The following is a 19,193-nucleotide window of genomic DNA, read 5'->3' on the forward strand; positions in this document are numbered from 1 at the left end:
GCATTTGCTCCCAGGATGAGGTGTACCACCTTAGGAAAAACTCCTACTTTAGGGACTGTAATTCCCCCTCCTCTGTAATTAAGGATGCTCTCAAACACATCTCCTTCATTTCACGTGATTCTGCCCTCAAACTCTCTCTCTCTCTCTCCCCAGCAGCAATAAGGATAGAGGGCCCTCAATCCTCATGTACCATCACCTCACCAACCTCAAGATCCAATGCATCATCAGAATTTTCAGACTGCATCGCCAAAAATATACTTCCTTCGCAATTCCTGTCTGCTTTCCTGAGGGACTGTATTCCATCTTTCCTGCTCTGCCTGCCCTGCTCTGTTCCTCCAGCTCCACACAATGTTGGATAACAAGGCGTAGAGCTGGATGAACACAGCAGGCCAAGCAGCATCGGAGGAGCAGAAAGTTCCAGGCCTATTCATCTTCTATCTGCCTCCCCCTCTCTCCCTATTTATTTCAAAACTTCCTCCCCCCCCCCCCCCGCCATTTCTGAAGAAGGATCTAGGCCCAAAACGTCAGCCTTCCTGCTCGGCCCGCTGTGTTCATGCAGCTCTACACCTTGTCATCGCAGATTCTCCAGCATCTGCATCTCCTGCTAACTCTCTCCACAGCGTTATCTCTGTTTTGTCCTGGCTGTGTCCCTCCACCAGCTCCACACTGTGTTAGCTCTGATTCCAGCATCTGCAGTTCTTACTATCTGTGGGGATTAAAGAGAGTGAGGTGTGACAGTTGGTGTGAGTTCCTTGACAAAGGAGAAAGTGAAGCAAAAGTGTTTCCACCCAGGATCGAACTGGGGACCTTTCGCGTGTGAGGCGAACGTGATAACCACTACACTATGGAAACTCCTCAGAAAAGTAGATTTTGAGGGGAAGGGCATTATTTAACTTTCCAACCTGCCTGGGGAGAGCTCTCTCATTCCTTGTGTTCACATACATTGGCAGCTCGGGCTAATGCCTGTTTCTGCGCACAGAGCTATGCAGACTCAAAGACCCAGAGCCTCTCTCCCTCTGTATCAATCTCTTTGTGTCTCTGTGTGACGGTGCTGAAAGCGGCAGGTTGCGAGAGCCTGCAGTGAACGTATCGGAGGGAGGTTATTGCTGGTTCCTCCGACTGTAGCAGCGGGGGAAGATGGAGGATGGTTTATTTTTTCAGATTCAGGCTGTGGTTTGTAAATAATGTCGGTTTGAATTTCCAGCAACAGCAGTAGCATTTTTACGTTCAGAAGAAAAAATATCGCTAGACAGCTCAGACGAAATAATTTGACTACATTAAGTAATAAGCCAGTGGCCGAATGTTTCATGAGGCCCGGCTAGCTCAGTCTGTAAAGCATGAGATTCTTAATCTCAGGGTCGTGGGTTCGAGCCCCACGTTGGGCGAGCTGTTGTGTTAGACAGATGTTTTCTACAATGTCCTTCCAACAGCCCATTCCCCCCTGTTCTTCATGAATCAAGAGGCTCAATTCTCTCTCCAGTCTGACATAGTGCGGCGAGCAAGAGAGTTTCTCTGCAAGATAACAAAGTGTGAAGATTCTCTCTGATGAAGGTTCTAGGCCCGAAACGTCAGCTTTTGTGCTTCTGAGATGATGCTGCTTGGCCTGCTGTGTTCATCCAGCTCCACACTTTGTTACCTTGGATTCTCCAGCATCTGCAGTTCCCATTATCAGAGTTTGTCTGCAGCCGCTCGTTTTGCTGGGAGCTGCATTATCGAGCGCTGTCTTTATGGGGACGCTGGGTGGCCACACATTCACGCTCACTCAAATTCACAAATACAAACGTGTGATAACAAAGTGTGAAGCACAACAGGACGGGCAGCCGCCTACGTGCAGGAAATTTGACGCTTCGATCGGGGCCCTTCTTCAGAAATTTTGACTTCTTTCCTGCCGTGCTCCTTCCAGCTCCACACTGTTATTTCTGACTCCAGCATCGGCAGTTCTTACAATCTTTAAGTGAATATTAACATGCGAGTCTGTCAACCCTGCAGAAGCAGTGGTTAGAGAGTCTAACTCCACGACAGCTGGTAGGGCACCCTCACCCCCAAACCTGTTGTGGGGCGGGGGGGGGGGGGTCGTGAGTGGAGGGGCAGCGCAGTCATTCACAAATTTAAAAGACCTCAGCGTCAGGAATGGGATTCCAACCCATACCTCCCAGGGAGACTGCAACCTGCACACAGCATCTTACATTGCCAGTGATAATGGGAACTGCAGATGCTGGAGAATCCAAGATAATAAAGTGTGGAGCTGGATGAACACAGCAGGCCAAGCAGCATCTCAGGAGCACAAAAGCTGACGTTTCGGGCCTAGACCCTTCATCAGAGAGGGTCTAGGCCCGAAACGTCAGCTTTTGTGCTCCTGAGATGCTGCTTGGCCTGCTGTGTTCATCCAGCTCCACACTTTATTATCTTGGATTCTCCAGCATCTGCAGTTCCCATTATCTCTGACACATTTACAACCTGTGGCTTTTTCAGCCCCGAGGGCAAAAATATTTTCAAACAATTACTTCTATTGCCCCTCCCTGGTCGTTAACAACCCCGTGTCATTGATCAAAAAGTGTAGCAGGGCTGCATTGAACGGACAGTTAAGTAAGAAATAGGATGAGGTGTAAACAAACCGTTAAGAAAGAAAGAGTGACGTGTGAGGTTGGGCCAGTTCCCTGAGAAAGTGAAGCAAAATTGTTTCCACTGAGGATCGAACTGGGGACTTTCGCGTGTGAGGCGAACGTGATAACCACTACACTATGGAAACTGCCCCATGACCGCTATAATTTGTCTTTCCTTCCTGCCTGGGGGGAGCCCTCTAATTCTTTGTGGCTAGATACAATGATAGTCCCTGGACACTGCCTGTTTCTTTGCTTGGAGCTGTCCAGACTCACACCGAGAGTCTCTCTCTCTGTATCTGTCTGTCTCGTGTTCGTGTGTTTGTCTCTGACTGTGTGACGGAGCTGACTGAGATGCTCGAAAGCTGCAGTTTGCGACGGCTTGCAGTGAGCGTATGGGAGGGAGGTTATTGCTGGTTCCCCAGGGTGCAGGAGGTGGAGCCTGGATGGGTTTTGCCAGATTCAAGATTTAAATAATGTTGGTTTGGATTTCCAGCACCAGCAGTAGCATTTTTACATTCAAAAGAAAAACAAAACACCACCGAAGAGCACTCAACTACAGCAAAGTGATAAGCCTGTATAAAAAAACGCAGCCCCAGGCCCGGCTAGCTCAGTCGGTAGAGCATGAGACTCTTAATCTCAGGGTCGTGGGTTCGAGCCCCACGTTGGGCGATCTGTTTTCAAAAACATCCACACGCAGGCTTTATGAACAGCTGCTCAATCCCTCCGCCGGCTTTATTAACAGCTGCTCAATCCCTCCCCCTTTGCTGTTATTTCACCGATCCTAATGAATCAAGATGCTCAATCCTCACAGTCTGATGGAGTCTCTCTACAGCTGCTCGTTTTAACTGAGAGCTCCCTTAACGAGTTGCTACCCTTGTTCATCGATGCTGGGTGGCCACACCTTCACGCTCGCTCAGAGGCACAAACATTAACAGTGCGTCCGCTAACTCTCCCGCAGCCGGCGCTTGAGGCAGAGAGAACCGTGTTGGAGCTGGAGGTTAAAATAGTATCAGAGATAATGGGAACTGCAGATGCTGGAGATTCCAAGATAATAAAATGTGAGGCTGGATGAACACAGCAGGCCAAGCAGCATCTCAGGAGCACAAAAGCTGACGTTTCGGGCCTAGACCCTTCATCAGAGAGCTCTCTGATGAAGGGTCTAGGCCCGAAACGTCAGCTTTTGTGCTCCTGAGATGCTGCTTGGCCTGCTGTGTTCATCCAGCCTCACATTTTATTATCTTGGAGCTGGAGGAACTGACTAAAGCAGGTTGTACCCCCCCGCTCCGCTCCATCCTATTGGTCGGACAAAGTGTGTGAGTAAGAAGTAAAAACGAAGTCTGTGTCAGGAGTGGGATTCGAACCCACGCCTCCAGAGGAGACTGCGACCTGAACGCAGCGCCTTAGACCGCTCGGCCATCCTGACTCGGTGAAAGCCCCAGGGCACCAGACCTGAAATGTTTTAACTGTTTTCTCCTTCACTGTTTCGGCTGGACTTGCTGAATTTTTCCAGCAATTTTGCTTTTGCTCCTGACTCATTTTTTTTGTTCCTGCATAAAATTCACAGGAAGCTTTAGTTCAGCCAGTATTTGTCTACATATATATCTCTACTATATTTCCCCATCTCCTGATCACGTTTAAACCCCGAAATAACAAAGTGTAGAGCTGGATGAACACAGCAGGCCACGCAGCATCAGAGGAGCAGGAAGGCTGACGTTTCGGGCCGAGACCCTTCTTCATAAAAGGACAGCATTGCTTTATCAGCCCCGGGGCAAAAAGCAATCTTTTCAAACGCTAACTTTTATTGCCCCTCTCTGGTCCTTAATAACTCCGTGTCATTGATCAAAAGGTGCAACGGGGCTGTATTGAACGGGCAGTGAAGTAGGAAATACGGCGACGGGCGTGAGTTTGGGCCAATTCATTGAGTGAGCAAGAAGCAATAATGTTTCCACCCAGGATCGAACTGGGGACCTTTCGCGTGTGAGGCGAACGTGATAACCACTACACTATGGAAACCACACTGCTGTTTGTGAAATGTCACTTCCCACCTGGGGCCGATCCCTGTAATTCGTTGTGAGCAAGTACGATGGTAGCCCTGGGACCTGTTTCTGTGTGCATGGTTGTACTGACTCAGACACGGACAGAGCCTCTGCATCTGTGTTCGTTCTTTCTCTGTGTCTGTGTGTCTGAGTTTTGTCGGTGTGATGGTGCTGAGAGATGGTTGTGAAATCTGCAGGTTGAGCGTATTTGCAATGACGTATTTCCAGCCAGGACAGCAGCACTTACACATTAAAAAAAAACTCGCTGGGGAAAACATAGGAAACAAATTGAATGCAACAGTGATAAGCCAGCAGCAAATAATAGTGTGAATAATACTATCACTATTGCCTGTATACCTGGATTGGATTGAAGGGTCTGTTTCCATGCTGTGCAGATCCATGAGCCTAAGACTCTAAGTAAGGCTAAAAGAAAGTGAAGGAATGGGAGTGGTTTATAATCTGAAGTTGTTGAACTCAGTCAGTGTCTGGTCTGAAAATGAGGATGTTCAGAGAACTTCAGTTCTGAAGCAACATCGACTTTCCTACTCCTCTGACACTGTGTTCCTCCAGCTCCACGCTGTGTTGAAAATGAGATGTTCTTCTTCCAGTTTGCGCGGTGATTCGCTGGAGTATTGCAGCAGGCCGAGGACAGAGAGGTGGGCAAGCGACTGGGGCGCTGTGTTAAAGTGAAAAGCTACGAGAAGGTCGGGGTCACGCTTGCACACAGACCGGAGGTGTTCTGCAAAACGGTCACCCAGTCTGCATTTGGTTTCTCTTGTATAGAGTTGGCTACATTGGCTACAGCAAATGCAGTCGTGACGTTGAGGTTTGTCAGTTCAAGTCCCATCTCATTGGATGGCGGTACAGTCCCAATGAGCTGAATGGCTGACATCTGCTCCTGTGCCTCAAGAGTACATTGGCTGTGAGCCAGGAGTTACACGCAGACCAGGCCTGGTAAAAATGGCAGATTTCCTTTCCCTAGGAGTGAGCCAGGTAGGTTGTTATGGTAAGCAATGACTGTTGTCATGGTCACTACTATCAATCCCAGCTTTCTACTCCTCATGTATTTGTCATTTGGAAATCCCATTGAGTGTGGTAGTGGGATTTGGTCCAATGATCCCTCACATTGCCAGCCGAGTCCTACTGGATTAGCCAGTGCAGTGATATTGCCACCGCCTCACCTTGTGCCTACCAGGCCACCAAAATAATTGGGATAGAATTGTTGACCGAGTGGACGTTGTCATTTCACAGCAGCGAAACCAGCAATTTAGAAGTTCTTTGGGACATTGATTTGCCATCAGCTTACAACTCCCCAGGATTTCATGCAATCTCCCAAGGTGCTGGTTGAGAGGTGAACCTCACTTCTCCAGTCTTGACGCGGAATTGAGGCCCCTCATTCCTGAGCCCTTGGCCGTTCATCGTCCCTGAATCCTCTGCGTGGCCCTGCATCCCTTTCCTTAAAATGTGGAGCCCAACCCCAGGACAGAGGCCTCCAGCCAAGGTCTCATTTGTAGGAATAACCCGAGTTTCTCAGTCAGTTCCTTCCTGGTTAACAACCATAAGATGCAGGAGTAGGCCTTTGTTTCTCCAGCTCCACACCTTGTTATCTCATTTGGACAAAGGTTGGGTTCAATGAGTTGATTCTATTACAGCACTATCAGTACTCTTCATTTCAACTGGAGATTTCCAACATCAGCAAGATTTTTTTTGCCTTTAAAACCAGAAATGGTCACTGGGGAATTCACAGGGAGCTACTTCACAACAACAACTTGTAAGGTAATTCTCAGCATCATCGCTGGCTGGCTCAGCCGGTGACTATGTGAGACCTTTAATCTCAGGGATGTGGGGCCGAGGCCATGTTGGAGGACTCACGTCTTTTTAATCACATCACACTTTCTTTTCAACAGCTCTAGTCCAGCCTGCAATCTCCCCTGACCTTGCCCCACATTTCAAGGAAATCAGATGTAATTGTAATAGAGTCGTAGAGTCATACAGCACAGAAACAGACCCCTCAGTCTGACCAGTCCATGCCGCACGTAATCTTAAACTAAACTAGTCCTACCTGTCCACTCGCAGCCCATATCCTTCCAAACCCTCCCTATTCATGGACTTAACCAAATTTTTTTAAATGTTGTAACTGTGCCTCGATACACCTCTTCGTGAGGATGTTCATTCCACAGGCAAACCACTTTCTGTGTAAAAAATTTACGCCTCATGTATTTTTAAAGTCTCTCTACTCTCACAATAAAAGTGTGCCCCATAGTCTTGAAATCCCCCACTTTAGGGAAAAGACCTTTAATCCTATCTATACCCCTCAGGATTTTATGAACCTCTGTCAGGTTACCTCTCAATCTTCTACACTCCAGTGAAAAAAGTCCCAGCCTATCCAGCCTTTCCTTATAACTCATTCCTTTCATTCCTGGCAACATCCTGGTAAGTCTCTTCTGAACCCTCTCCAGCTTAATAATATCCTTCGTATAAGTGGGTGACCAGAACTGGACACTATTCCAGAAGTGGCCTCATCAATATCCTGTACAATCTCAACATGACATTCCAACTCTGGTACTCAAAGGACTGAGAAATGAAAACAAGTACGCTAATGCCTTTTTAACCACCCTGTCTAAATATGACTGAACCACTAGGTTCCTCTGTTCTACAGCATCAGCCAAGGCCCAACTGTTAATTGAATTAAGTTTCACAGCAGGGTTGAGCAATTTATAAACTCTTGGGATATCAATTTGCCATCAGCTTTCCAACTCGCCTGGATTTCCTGCCATCGCCCGAGGTGCTGGTTGCCAGATTAACCTCACTTCACCAGTCTCGCTGTGGAATTGAGGGTCTCCATTCCTGAGCCCACTGCCAGCCATCATCCCTGAATCCACTCCCTAGCCTTCGCCCCCTTAAAGTATGGAAACCAAACCTGCATCTGAGGCCTCCAGTCAAGGTCTCACTTGCAGAACCTCTCTGAGTTTCTCAGTTGGATCTTTCCTGATTAATAACTGTAAGATGCAGGAGTAGGCCTTTCAGCATCGCCCCTCAATGAGACCGTGGCTGATCTTATCACGATCAACTCCACGTTCTTGGTGTTGTGGCCTAAATTAGCAGGAACCGCTTTAATTCAGCTGCTTATTAAGAAATCTCACAGACACTGAAGCAACCATTTTCAACTTTATTGCATGTAGCAACCAAAACAGGACCTCTCAGATAAGAAAGTGAAACCTGTCTACCCAACTCTCAGGGTTCATTCCCTCACTGAGGATTTAAAGGTCTCATTTCGGATGGTATTGCAAAATGCAGAAAAGAATGCAGAAGTTTGCAATCATTTTATCATTTTAGGTCTTTCCTGTAACTATATTCTGTGATGGAAAGGCTTAGTTTACTCCTATCATCATCACAATTGGTCATAAAAGGTTATTAAGGCATGAGCCTAGGCATTTAGCTGGCTCACATGACTTCCAGTCAATGTAAGCAAGCCCCATTTTTCTCGAAAGAAGGTTCTAGGCCCGAAACATCAGCTTTCCTGCTCCTCTGATGCTGCTTGGCCTGCTGTGTTCATCCAGCTCTGCACCTTGTTAGCCCTTCTTTCTCCTCTTCTCTCTCTCTCCAGTCCCTTTCACCATACCTCTCTCTGCATCCACCACTTCCTCAGGAAGTTCATTCCACATCTGGGCCACTTTCTGTATATAAAAAAAATGCCTATTTTTAAAATCTCTCTCCTTGCATCTTAAAAATGTGTCTCCTACTCTTGGAATTCCCCATTTAGGGAAAAGACATGTACCATCAACTCTATCGATATTTCTCATCATTTTATAAACTTCTACCGGGTCACCCCTCAACCACCTTCCCTTATAACTCAAACCCTCCATATCAGGCAATATCCTGGTAAATCTCTTCTGAACCGTCTCCAGCTCGATAATACCCTTTCTGTCACTGTGCTACCAGAACAGGACACAGTATTCCAGAAGAGGTCTCACCAAAGTCCCATACAACCTCAATGCAACATCCCAACTCCTCCACTCAAAGGACTGAGCAATGGAGGGAAAGCCTGTTAAATGCCTTTTAACTGCTCTGTCTACATGTGATGCAAATTGTAAGGAATAGCCGCACCTCTGTGCTGTAACCCTACCCAAGGCCCTAACCTAGCCTTTCATTCTTCCCTCACTCCTTCCTTTCCGAGCCCCCTTCCCACTCCCCTGACCCACCCCACTTCTTCGATCCCTTCCCTACATCCACCCTCCGACCGTTCCGCCCTCCCCCTCGCCCCAACTTCTCCCCTCCCTGTTCCATTTCCTCCTCCCTCTGCCACCCCACCATCCCCCTCTTCCTCTCCACTCCCCTTCCCCACCCCCTCTTCCCCCCACCACCGTTCCCCCTCCTCTTCTATCTCCTCCCCTGCTCTCTCCCACATCCCCTCCTCTCTCCTACATCCCCTCCTCTCTCCCACATCCCCTCCCCCTTCCCCCTCCTCCCTCCTCCCCCTCCTCCCTCCCTCCCCCTCCCCCTCCCCCTCCCCCTCCCCCTCCTCCCCCTCCCCCTCCTCCCCCTCCCCCTCCCCTTCCCCCTCCCTCGCCCTCCCCTCTCCCTCCCCCCTCCCCCTCCCTCTCCCCTCCTCCTCCCCCTCCTCCCTCCCTCCCCCTCCCCCTCCCCCGCCCCCTCCTCCCCCTCCCCCTCCCCTTCCCCCTCCCTCGCCCTCCCCCTCCCCCCTCCTCCCCCGCCCTCCCCCTCCCCCTCCTCCCTCGCCCTCCCCCTCCTCCCTCCCTCCCCCTCCCCCCTCCTCCCCCTCCCCCCTCCTCCCCCGCCCTCCCCCTCCTCCCACCCCCCCTCCCTCCCCCCTCCCCCTCCCTCTCCCCTCCTCCTCCCCCTCCTCCCTCCCTCCCCCTCCCCCTCCCCCTCCCCCTCCTCTCCCTCCTCCCCCTCCCCCTCCCCTTCCCCCTCCCTCGCCCTCCCCTCTCCCTCCCCCCTCCCCCTCCCTCTCCCCTCCTCCTCCCCCTCCTCCCTCCCTCCCCCTCCCCCTCCCCCGCCCCCTCCTCCCCCTCCCCCTCCCCTTCCCCCTCCCTCGCCCTCCCCCTCCCCCCTCCTCCCCCGCCCTCCCCCTCCCCCCTCCTCCCCCGCCCTCCCCCTCCTCCCTCCCCCCCTCCCTCCCCCCTCCCCCTCCCCCCTCCCTCCCCCCTCCCCCTCCCTCCCCCCTCCCCCTCCCTCCCCCCGCCCTCCCCCGCCCTCCCCCTCCCCCCCTCCCTCCCCCCTCCCCATCCCTCTCCCCTCCTCCTCCCCCTCCCCTCCTCCTCCCCTCCTCCCTCCCTCCCCCTCCCCCTCCCCCTCCCCCTCCTCCCCCTCCCCCTCCCCTTCCCCCTCCCTCGCCCTCCCCTCTCCCTCCCCCTCCCCCCTCCCTCCCCCTCCCTCCACCTCCCCTCTCCCTCTCCCTCCCCCCCTCCCTCTCCCTCCCCCCCCTCCCCCCTCCCTGCCCCCTCCCCCCCCACTCCCCCCCTCCCTCCCACCTCCCCCACCCCCTCCCCCCTCCCTCCCACCTCCCCCACCTCCCCCTCCCCCCTCCCCCGTCCTCCCCGTCCTCCCCCCTCCTCCCCCGCCCTCCCCCCTCCTCCCCCGCCGCCCTCCCCCTCCCCCTCCCCCGCCCTCACCCCCTCCCCCGCCCTCCCCTTCCCCCTCCCCCGCCCTCCCCCTTCCCCCTCCCCCCGCCCTCCCCCTTCCCCCCCTTCCCCCTCCCTCCCCCTCCCCCTCCCCTCCCCTCCCCCTTCCCCCTCCCCTCCCCCTCCCCCTCCCTCCCCCGCCCTTCCCCTCCCTCCCCTCCCCGCCCTTCCCCCCCTCCCCTCCCCCTCCCCGCCCTCCCCCGCCCTTCCCCCCTCCCTCCCCTCCCCCCTCCCCCCCTCCCCCCCTTCCCCCCTCCCTCCCCCTACCCCCCCCCACCCCCCACCCTCCCCACCCTCCCCTCCCCACCCACCCCACCCCCCACCCCCCACCCCTCCCCCCACCCCCACCTCCCCCCCCCCCTCCCTCCCCCCCCACCCCTCCCCTCCCCACCCCCCCCCCTCCCCCCCCCCCCCTCCCCCCTTCCCACCTCCCCCTCCCCCCCCCCCCTCCCCCCTTCCCACCCTCCCCCTACCCCCCTCCCCCACCCCCCCACCCACCCCCCCCCTACCCCCCCTCCCACCCCTCCCCCTCCCCCAACCACCCCTCCCCCACCCCCTTCCCCCCCTCCCCCTCCCCCCTTCCCTCCCTCCCCTCCCTCCCTTCCCTCCCTCCCCCTACCCCCCACCCCCCTCCCCCCTCCCTCCCTCCCCCTACCCCCCCCTCCACTCCTTCCCTCCCTCCCCCTCCCCCCCGTTCCCACCCCTCCCCCTCCCCCCTTCCCTCCCCTCCCCCTCCCCCTCCCCCTTCCCTCCCCCTCCCCCTCCCCCCCTTCCCTCCCCTACCCCTCCCCCTCCCCCCTTCCCTCCCCCCCTCCCACCCCCGCCCTCCCCTCCCCCCTCCCGCCCTCCCCCCTCCCCCCTCCCCTCCCCCCTCCCCCTCCCCCCCTTCCCCCTCCCCCTCCCCCCACTTCCCCCTCCTCCCCCCCTTCCCCCTCCTCCCCCCCTTCCCCCTCCTCCCCCCCTTCCCCGCCCTTCCCCCTCCTCCCCCCCTCCTTCCCCCCTCCTCCCCCCTCCCTCCCCCCTCCCCCTCCCTCTCCCCTCCTCCTCCCCCTCCTCCCTCCCTCCCCCTCCCCCTCCCCCTCCCCCTCCTCCCCCTCCCCCTCCTCCCCCTCCCCCTCCCCTTCCCCCTCCCTCCCCTCCCCTCTCCCTCCCCCCTCCCCCTCCCTCTCCCCTCCTCCTCCCCCTCCTCCCTCCCTCCCCCTCCCCCTCCCCCGCCCCCTCCTCCCCCTCCCCCTCCCCTTCCCCCTCCCTCGCCCTCCCCCTCCCCCCTCCTCCCCCGCCCTCCCCCTCCCCCTCCTCCCCCGCCCTCCCCCTCCTCCCTCCCCCCCTCCCTCCCCCCTCCCCCTCCCCCTCCCTCCCCCCTCCCCCTCCCTCCCCCCGCCCTCCCCCGCCCTCCCCCTCCCCCCTCCCTCCCCCCTCCCCATCCCTCTCCCCTCCTCCTCCCCCTCCCCTCCTCCTCCCCCTCCTCCCTCCCTCCCCCTCCCCCTCCCCCTCCCCCTCCTCCCCCTCCCCCTCCCCTTCCCCCTCCCTCGCCCTCCCCTCTCCCTCCCCCTCCCCCCTCCCTCCCCCTCCCTCCACCTCCCCTCTCCCTCTCCCTCCCCCCCTCCCTCTCCCTCCCCCCCCTCCCCCCTCCCTGCCCCCTCCCCCCCCACTCCCCCCCTCGGTCCCACCTCCCCCACCCCCTCCCCCCTCCCTCCCACCTCCCCCACCTCCCCCTCCCCCCTCCCCCGTCCTCCCCGTCCTCCCCCCTCCTCCCCCGCCCTCCCCCCTCCTCCCCCGCCGCCCTCCCCCTCCCCCTCCCCCGCCCTCACCCCCTCCCCCGCCCTCCCCTTCCCCCTCCCCCGCCCTCCCCCTTCCCCCTCCCCCCGCCCTCCCCCTTCCCCCCCTTCCCCCTGCCCTCCCCCTTCCCCCTCCCTCCCCCTCCCCCTTCCCCCTCCCTCCCCCTTCCCCCTCCCTCCCCCTCCCCCTTCCCCCTCCCTCCCCCTTCCCCCTCCCGCTCCCCCCTCCCGCTCCCTTCCCCCGCCCTTCCCCCTCCCTCCCCCTCCCCGCCCTTCCCCCACCCTCCCCCTCCCCGCCCTCCCCCCGCCCTTCCCCTCCCTTCCCTCCCCCTCCCCCCCCTCCCCCCCTTCCCCCCTTCCCTCCCTCCCTCCCCCTCCCCCCCTTCCCTCCCTTCCCTACCCCCTCCCCTCCCTCCCCCTACCCCCCTTCCCTCCCTCCCCCTCCCCCCTTCGCCCCCTCCCCCTCCCCGCCTTCCCTCCCTCCCCCTCCCCGCCTTCCCTCCCTCCCCCTCCCCCACCCCATCCCCCCCTTCCCTCCCTCCCCCGTACCCCCCTCCCCCTCCCCCCTTCCCTCCCTCCCCCTACCACCCCTCCCCCTCCACCCCTTCCCTCCCTCCCCCTTCCCCCTTCCCTCCCCTCCCCCCTTCCCTCCCCTCCCCCTCCCCCTTCCCCCCCTCCCCCTCCCCCCTTCCCTCCCTCCCCCTCCCGCCCTTCCCTCCCTCCCCCTACCCCCCTCCCCCTCCCCCCTTCCCTCCCTCCCCCTACCCCCCCCTCCACTCCTTCCCTCCCTCCCCCTCCCCCCCGTTCCCACCCCTCCCCCTCCCCCCTTCCCTCCCCTCCCCCTCCCCCTCCCCCCTTCCCTCCCCTCCCCCTCCCCCTCCCCCCCTTCCCTCCCCTACCCCTCCCCCTCCCCCCTTCCCTCCCCCCTCCCCTCCCCCACCCTCCCCTCCCCCCTCCCGCCCTCCCCCCTCCCCCCTCCCCTCCCCCCTCCCCCTCCCCCCTCCCCCTCCCCCCTTCCCCCTCCCCCTCCCCCCACTTCCCCCTCCTCCCCCCCTTCCCCCTCCTCCCCCCCTTCCCCCTCCTCCCCCCCTTCCCCGCCCTTCCCCCTCCTCCCCCCCTCCTTCCCCCCTCCTCCCCCCCTCCTCCCCCCCCTCCCCCCTTCCACGCCCTTCCCCCTCCTCCCCCCCTCCTCCTCCCCTCCTCCCCCCTTCCCCCTCCTCCCCGCCCTACCCCCTCCTCCCCCCCTTCCCCCCTTCCCCCTCCTCCCCCCTTCCCCCTCCTCCCCCCCCCTTCCCCCTCCTCCCCCCCTTGCCCCTCCTCCCCCTCCCCCCTTCCCCCTTCTCCCCCGTCCTTCCCCCTCCCCCTTCCCCTCCCCCCCTTCCCCCTCCCCCCTTCCCCCCTTCCCCCTCCCCCTCCCCCCCCTTCACCCTCCCCCTCCCCCCCTTCCCCCTCCCCCCTTCCCCTCCCGCCCCCCCCTTCCCCTCCCCCTCCCCCCTTCCCCTCCCCCCTTCCCCTTTCCCCTCCTTCCCCCTCCCCCACCCCCCTTCCCCCTCACCCCCTTCCCCCTTCCCCCTCCCCCTCCCCCCTTCCCCCTCCCCTTCCCCCTCCCCCTCCCCCCTTCCCCCTCCCCCCTTCCCCCTCCCCCTCCCCCCTTCCCCCTCCCCCTCCCCCCTTCCCCCTCCCCCCTTCCCCTCCCGCCTCCCCCCTTCCCCTCCCCCCTCCCCCCCTTCCCCTCCCCCCTTCCCCCTCCCCTTCCCCCTCCCCCTCCCCCCCTTCCCCCTCCCCCCTCCTCCCCCCCTCCTTCCCCCTCCCCCCTCCTCCCCCCTTCCCCCTCCTCCCCCCTCCCCCCTTCCCCCTCCTCCCCCCCTTCCCCCCCTCTCCCCCTTCCCCCCTCCCCCCCTTCCCCCCTTCCCCCTCCCCCCCTTCCCCCTCCTCCCCCGCCCTCCCCCCTTCCCCCTCCCTCCCCCCCTTCCCCCTCCTCCCCCGCCCTCCCCCGCTTTCCCCTCCTCCCCCGCCCTCCCCTGCTTTCCCCTCCTCCCCCGCCCTCCCCCGCTTTCCCCCGCCCTCCCCCGCCCTCCCCCGCCTTCCCCCGCTTTCCCCCGCCCTCCCCCGCTTTCCCCCGCCCTCCCCCGTTTTCCCCCGCCCTCCCCCGCCCTCCCCCGCTTTCCCCCGCCCTCCCCCGCTTTCCCCTTCTCTCTCTCGCAATACACATCCGGCGGATCTTGCTGTGTTAGCAAGCCAGCATTTTAAGGAGCTTGTTTGGGTCTGTGTGCGCGTTCTATCGCCTCGCCCACGGAAGGGTTGTGCAAGAAAAGTGGGCTGGACAGATGGGAACTTGCAGCAAATCACTTCAGGAGAGCAAAGTGTGGAGCTGGATGAACACAGCAGGCCAAGCGGCATCTTAGGAGCACAAAGGCTGACTGAATCACTTCTTCGTCGCTCGCTCCAGACCGGGACACGGACGGTCTCTGGAGAAAGCGAGCTAAATCTCTCCCCGGTATTCAGAGCTCGCTCTGAGGGATCGATTGCAGCGAAAGATCGCCACTTTGGAAGGACGCGAGCAACTGACTGAAAGGTTAGAGACCACCCCCACCACCCACTTTCACCTCCGACGACTCTGAACCAATCTAGGGTCCCATTGAGGCAAAGGACCAGCATCTCTCTCTGATGCACGACAGTGAATGGGGATGGGGACGGGGTGGGGAACTAGAAGAGATGGCCATTCAGCGAGTCCAGTCTGCCCTGCATCTTTGGCTCAAGGCGAGAAATGTAGACCACTCAACCCCAGAGGTGGGCACCACAACCCACTCCAACCCCCACCCCATCCTGTTTATCTTTTGGTTTGTAGAATCCCTACAGTGTGGAAGCAGGCAGCTCATTTAATCCACACAGAACCTCCAAAGAGCATCCCACCCATAACCTTGGCTACCCCATGGATAACGCACCTAACCTGCACATCCCTGGACTCTTCGTCGCAATCTAGCATGGCCAATGCACCCTAACCTGCAGAGATAGCAGGAAATGCAGATGCTGGAGAATCTGAGATAACAAGGTGCAGAGCTGAATGAACACAGCAGGCCAAGCAGCATCAGAGGAGCAGGAAAGCTGCTGTTTCGAGTCGAGACCCTTCCTCTAGACCTGTGTCTAGACTTGTAACATCGGCTTTCCTGCAACTCTGATGCTGCTCGGCCTGCTGTGTTCATTCAGCTGTGCGCCTTGTTATCTCACCCTAACCTGCACATCTTTAAACTGCGGGAGGAAAATGGAGCACCCAGAGGAAACAAAGCACGGCCAGTCCATCGAACCTGCTCAGCCCTGGGCACTACGGGACAATTTAGCACGGCCACCCCATTTAGGCGGGTCATCCCTGGGCACTACGGGACAATTTAGCACGGCCAACCCATTTAGGCGGGTCATCCCTGGGCACTACAGGACAATATAGCACGGCCAACCCACCCTAACCCGCACATCCCTGGGCACTATGGGACAATTTAGCACGGCCAACCCACCCTAACCCGCACATCCCTGGACACCATGGGACAATTTAGCACGGCCAACCCACCCTAACCCGCACATCCCTGGGCACTATGGGACAATTTAGCACGGCCAACCCACCCTAACCCGCACATCCCTGGACACCATGGGACAATTTAGCACGGCCAACCCACCCTAACCCGCACATCCCTGGGCACTATGGGACAATTTAGCACGGCCAACCCACCCTAACCCGCACATCCCTGGACACCATGGGACAATTTAGCACGGCCAACCCACCCTAACCCGCCCAACCCACCCTAACCCGCACATCCCTGGACACCATGGGACAATTTAGCACGGCCAACCCACCCTAACCCGCACATCCCTGGGCACTATGGGACAATTTAGCACGGCCAACCCACCCTAACCCGCACATCCCTGGGCACTACGGGACAATATAGCACGGCCAACCCACCCTAACCCGCACATCCCTGGGCACTATGGGACAATATAGCACGGCCAACCCACCCTAACCCGCACATCCCTGGGCACTACGGGACAATTTAGCACGGCCAACCCACCCTAACCCGCACATCCCTGGGCACTACGGGACAATTTAGCACGGCCAATCCACCCTAACCCGCACATCCCTGGGCACTATGGGACAATTTAGCACGGCCAATCCACCCTAACATGCACATCCCTGGGCACTACAGGACAATTTAGCATGGCCAATCCACCCTAACCCACACATCCCTGGGCACTATGGGACAATTTAGCATGGCCAACCCACCCTAACCCGCACATCCCTGGACACTACGGGACAATTTAGCACGGCCAACCCACCCTAACCCGCACCTCCCTGAGCACTACGGGACAATTTAGCATGGCTGAACCACTTAGATTGCACATCCCTGGGCACTATGGGGCTAAACCACTTAGATTGCACATCCCTGGGCACTATGAGGCAACTTAGCATGGCCAACCCACTTAGACTGCGTATCCCTGAACACTACGGGCAATTTAGCATTGCCAATCCACCCTAACCTGCACATCTTTAGATTGTGGGAGGAAACCGGAGCACCCGGAGGAAACCCAAGCAGGCACGGGGAGATTGTGCAAATGTCACACAGACAGTTGCCCGAGGGTGAATTGAACCTGGGTCTCTGTCACCATGAGGCAGCCGTGCTAACTACAGTTTGCTCTTTCTCTGTGGTGCGCACTTCCCTCCTACCATAGTGCATTATTCAGTCAGTTAGCTCTGTCGGCTGGATGGCATTTTTTTGAATGCAGGATGATGCCAACGGCTTGATATCAATTCCTGAAACAGCCTAGGTTATTGTTAAGACTTCCCTTCTCAACCTCTTCACTCGCCTGAAGTGCAGACACCTTCAGGTTAAATCATACTGCTGTCTCTCTCTGATGAGAGAATGAGCCACCATATTCTGGGACTTCTGCAACTTCGCCTTCATTTCAAGCGATCTCACTTGTATTCATTTCAGTTCAGAAACAGGAATAACATTCTTCTCCTTTTATCCTTGATTGAGAATCCTTTTCAGTTGGAGGCATTTATTGACAATGTAAGGAAAGTATGCATTCACGCTAGGAGCAAAACTGTTGGCAATGTTAATATCAAAGTGACATGATCAGAACATATTCCGGTTCCTGAGGATTCAGATTTTTCTGTCCCGAAAATTTGAGATCCCAGCTCATAGAGCATTCTGGTTGATACAATGCTAGATAATGCAACTTTCAGAGCTATTGAGATGTAGTGTGGAATCAGACTCTTGAGTAAAACTCATCCATGCCTATCAGATATTCTCCATTAATCTAGTCCTATTTGCTGGCATTTGGTCCATATCCCTCTAAACCCATCCTATTCATGCACCCATCCAGATGCCTTTTAATTGTACCAGCCTCAATTTCTTCCTCTGACAGCCCATTTCACACTGTGTGAAAAAAATTTCCCCCTTAGGTCAATTCCCCCCCCCCCCCGCCCCCCCCCCATACCTTAAACCTATGCCCTCTAGTTTTGGATTCCCCATTCCTGAGGAAGAGATCTTGATGATTCCCCCTAACCCATGCCTCAGATGATTTTCAAAACTTCTCTAAGTTCAGTCCTCATCCTCTGACCCTGCAGGGAAAATAGCCCCAGCCGATAGTTCAAATCCTCCAAACCTGACAACATGTTTGCAAATCTTTCATGAACCCTTTCAAGTTTCACTTCATCCTTTAGCTGTTACTGACACTGTAGATAATTTTGCAGAGCAAATATTCATATGTACAGTTCAAATATATATTCTGAAGGAGGTGTAAGTATTATTTTATTGAAAAGAAGTAATTGGCTGTCATGCTATTACCTTCCACCACTTAAAACATGCATGTGATGAGTATGCACAATTAGATACAAAATTGGCTTGTAGGGTAAATCTCCTATGCACCCTCTCCAGTAAATTACTTCCCTCCTATAAGGTGAATTCCAGAACTGCACTCAATGCTCCAGCCTTGGCCTTTTATACAGTTGCAGTGTAAGGTCCCTACTCTTAAACTCTATGCTTCGGCTAATAAAGGCAAATATATCATATAATAAAATGTGAGGCAGCCTCACATTTTATTATCTTGGATTCTCCAGCATCTGCAGTTCCCATTATCACAAATATACCATATGTCGTCTTAACCACTTCATCCACTGTCCTGGTACCTTAAAGGACTGGTGTATATGCACTATAAGGTCTCTCTGCTTCTCAGTGTATTGCAGGGTCTTATCATTCACCATGTATTTCCTTCCCTTGTTTGTCCTGCCTAATATCATCACCTCACATTTTTCTGGATTGAATTCCATTTGCCACTGATCAGCCAATCTGTCCAGCCCATCTAAATCGTCCTATAATGTAAGGCCGGAGACAGATCGTGGTGGTGGAGGGTTGCTTTTCAGACTCAAGGCCTCAGGAACTGGTAATGAAGTCCACTTTTGATTGTCAATTGCATGAATGGTTTGGATGAGAATATAGGTGGCATGGTTAGTAAGTTTGCAGATGACCCCGAAATTGGTGGCATAAGGAAGGTTACCTAAGGTTACAAAGCGATCTTGATCAGTTGGGCCAATGGGCTGAGGAGTGACAGGTGGCATTTAATTTGGTTAAATGTGAGACATGGTATATTGATAAAACAAATAAGGGTGTTTACAATTAAAGTAGACCCTTGGGTAGTGTTGTAGAGCAGAGACACTTAGAGACTCAGATACATAATTCTTTTAACTTTGTGTCACAGGTCGACTGGGTGGTTAAGAAGTTATTTAGCATGATGGCCTTCATTGCTCAGACCGTTGAGTATAGGAGTTGGGATGTCATATTGAGGTTGTACAGGATATTGATGAGGCCTCTTCTAGAATACTGTGTCCAGCTCTGGTTGCCCTGCTATACGAAGGATATTATTAAATTGGAGAGGGCTCAGAAAACAATTACTAGGATGTTGCCGGGAATGGAGTCTTTGAGTCATAAGGAGAGGCTAGATAGGCTGGGACATTTTTCACTGGAGCATCAGCGGCTGAGGGGTGACCTTATAGAGGTTTATAAAATCATGAGGGGCATGGATAAAGTGAATAGCGAGGGTCTTTTCCCTTGTGTGGGGGAGTTCACAATAATGGGGTATGTT

At 56.6% G+C, this 19,193-nt stretch overlaps 1 protein-coding gene and 6 non-coding genes across 9 annotated transcripts in view; 3 read left to right on the forward strand and 4 right to left on the reverse strand.

The window, feature by feature from the left end:
• Window positions 1-779: 779 nt before the first annotated feature.
• trnav-cac (transfer RNA valine (anticodon CAC)) lies at window positions 780-852 on the reverse strand. Its single transcript has one exon. It is a non-coding gene; the product is annotated as a tRNA-Val (tRNA).
• A 460-nt stretch (window positions 853-1,312) lies between these two features.
• On the forward strand, window positions 1,313-1,385 carry trnak-cuu (transfer RNA lysine (anticodon CUU)). The gene has a single exon. It is a non-coding gene; the product is annotated as a tRNA-Lys (tRNA).
• Window positions 1,386-2,677: 1,292 nt separating this feature from the next.
• On the reverse strand, window positions 2,678-2,749 carry trnav-cac (transfer RNA valine (anticodon CAC)). The gene has a single exon. It is a non-coding gene; the product is annotated as a tRNA-Val (tRNA).
• A 450-nt stretch (window positions 2,750-3,199) lies between these two features.
• On the forward strand, window positions 3,200-3,272 carry trnak-cuu (transfer RNA lysine (anticodon CUU)). Its single transcript has one exon. It is a non-coding gene; the product is annotated as a tRNA-Lys (tRNA).
• A 671-nt stretch (window positions 3,273-3,943) lies between these two features.
• On the reverse strand, window positions 3,944-4,026 carry trnal-cag (transfer RNA leucine (anticodon CAG)). The gene has a single exon. It is a non-coding gene; the product is annotated as a tRNA-Leu (tRNA).
• Window positions 4,027-4,543: 517 nt separating this feature from the next.
• Window positions 4,544-4,616, reverse strand: trnav-cac (transfer RNA valine (anticodon CAC)). Its single transcript has one exon. It is a non-coding gene; the product is annotated as a tRNA-Val (tRNA).
• A 956-nt stretch (window positions 4,617-5,572) lies between these two features.
• The window catches only part of LOC125448834 (baculoviral IAP repeat-containing protein 1-like), a 45,655-nt gene continuing 32,034 nt past the window's right edge, over window positions 5,573-19,193 (forward strand). For 2 of the 3 annotated variants that reach the window (XM_048524410.2, XM_048524411.2), the window contains exon 1: window positions 5,573-5,632. In XM_048524410.2, coding sequence (XP_048380367.2) covers window positions 5,600-5,632 — 33 coding nt within the window. In that variant the 5' untranslated portion in view covers window positions 5,573-5,599. Of the gene's footprint in view, window positions 5,633-14,267; window positions 14,638-19,193 lie in introns of those variants that run through there. The other variant, XM_059642619.1, reaches the window with a different exon arrangement.

This window comes from Stegostoma tigrinum, chromosome 45 (assembly GCF_030684315.1).
Source record: "Stegostoma tigrinum isolate sSteTig4 chromosome 45, sSteTig4.hap1, whole genome shotgun sequence".
Lineage (NCBI taxonomy): Eukaryota > Metazoa > Chordata > Chondrichthyes > Orectolobiformes > Stegostomatidae > Stegostoma > Stegostoma tigrinum.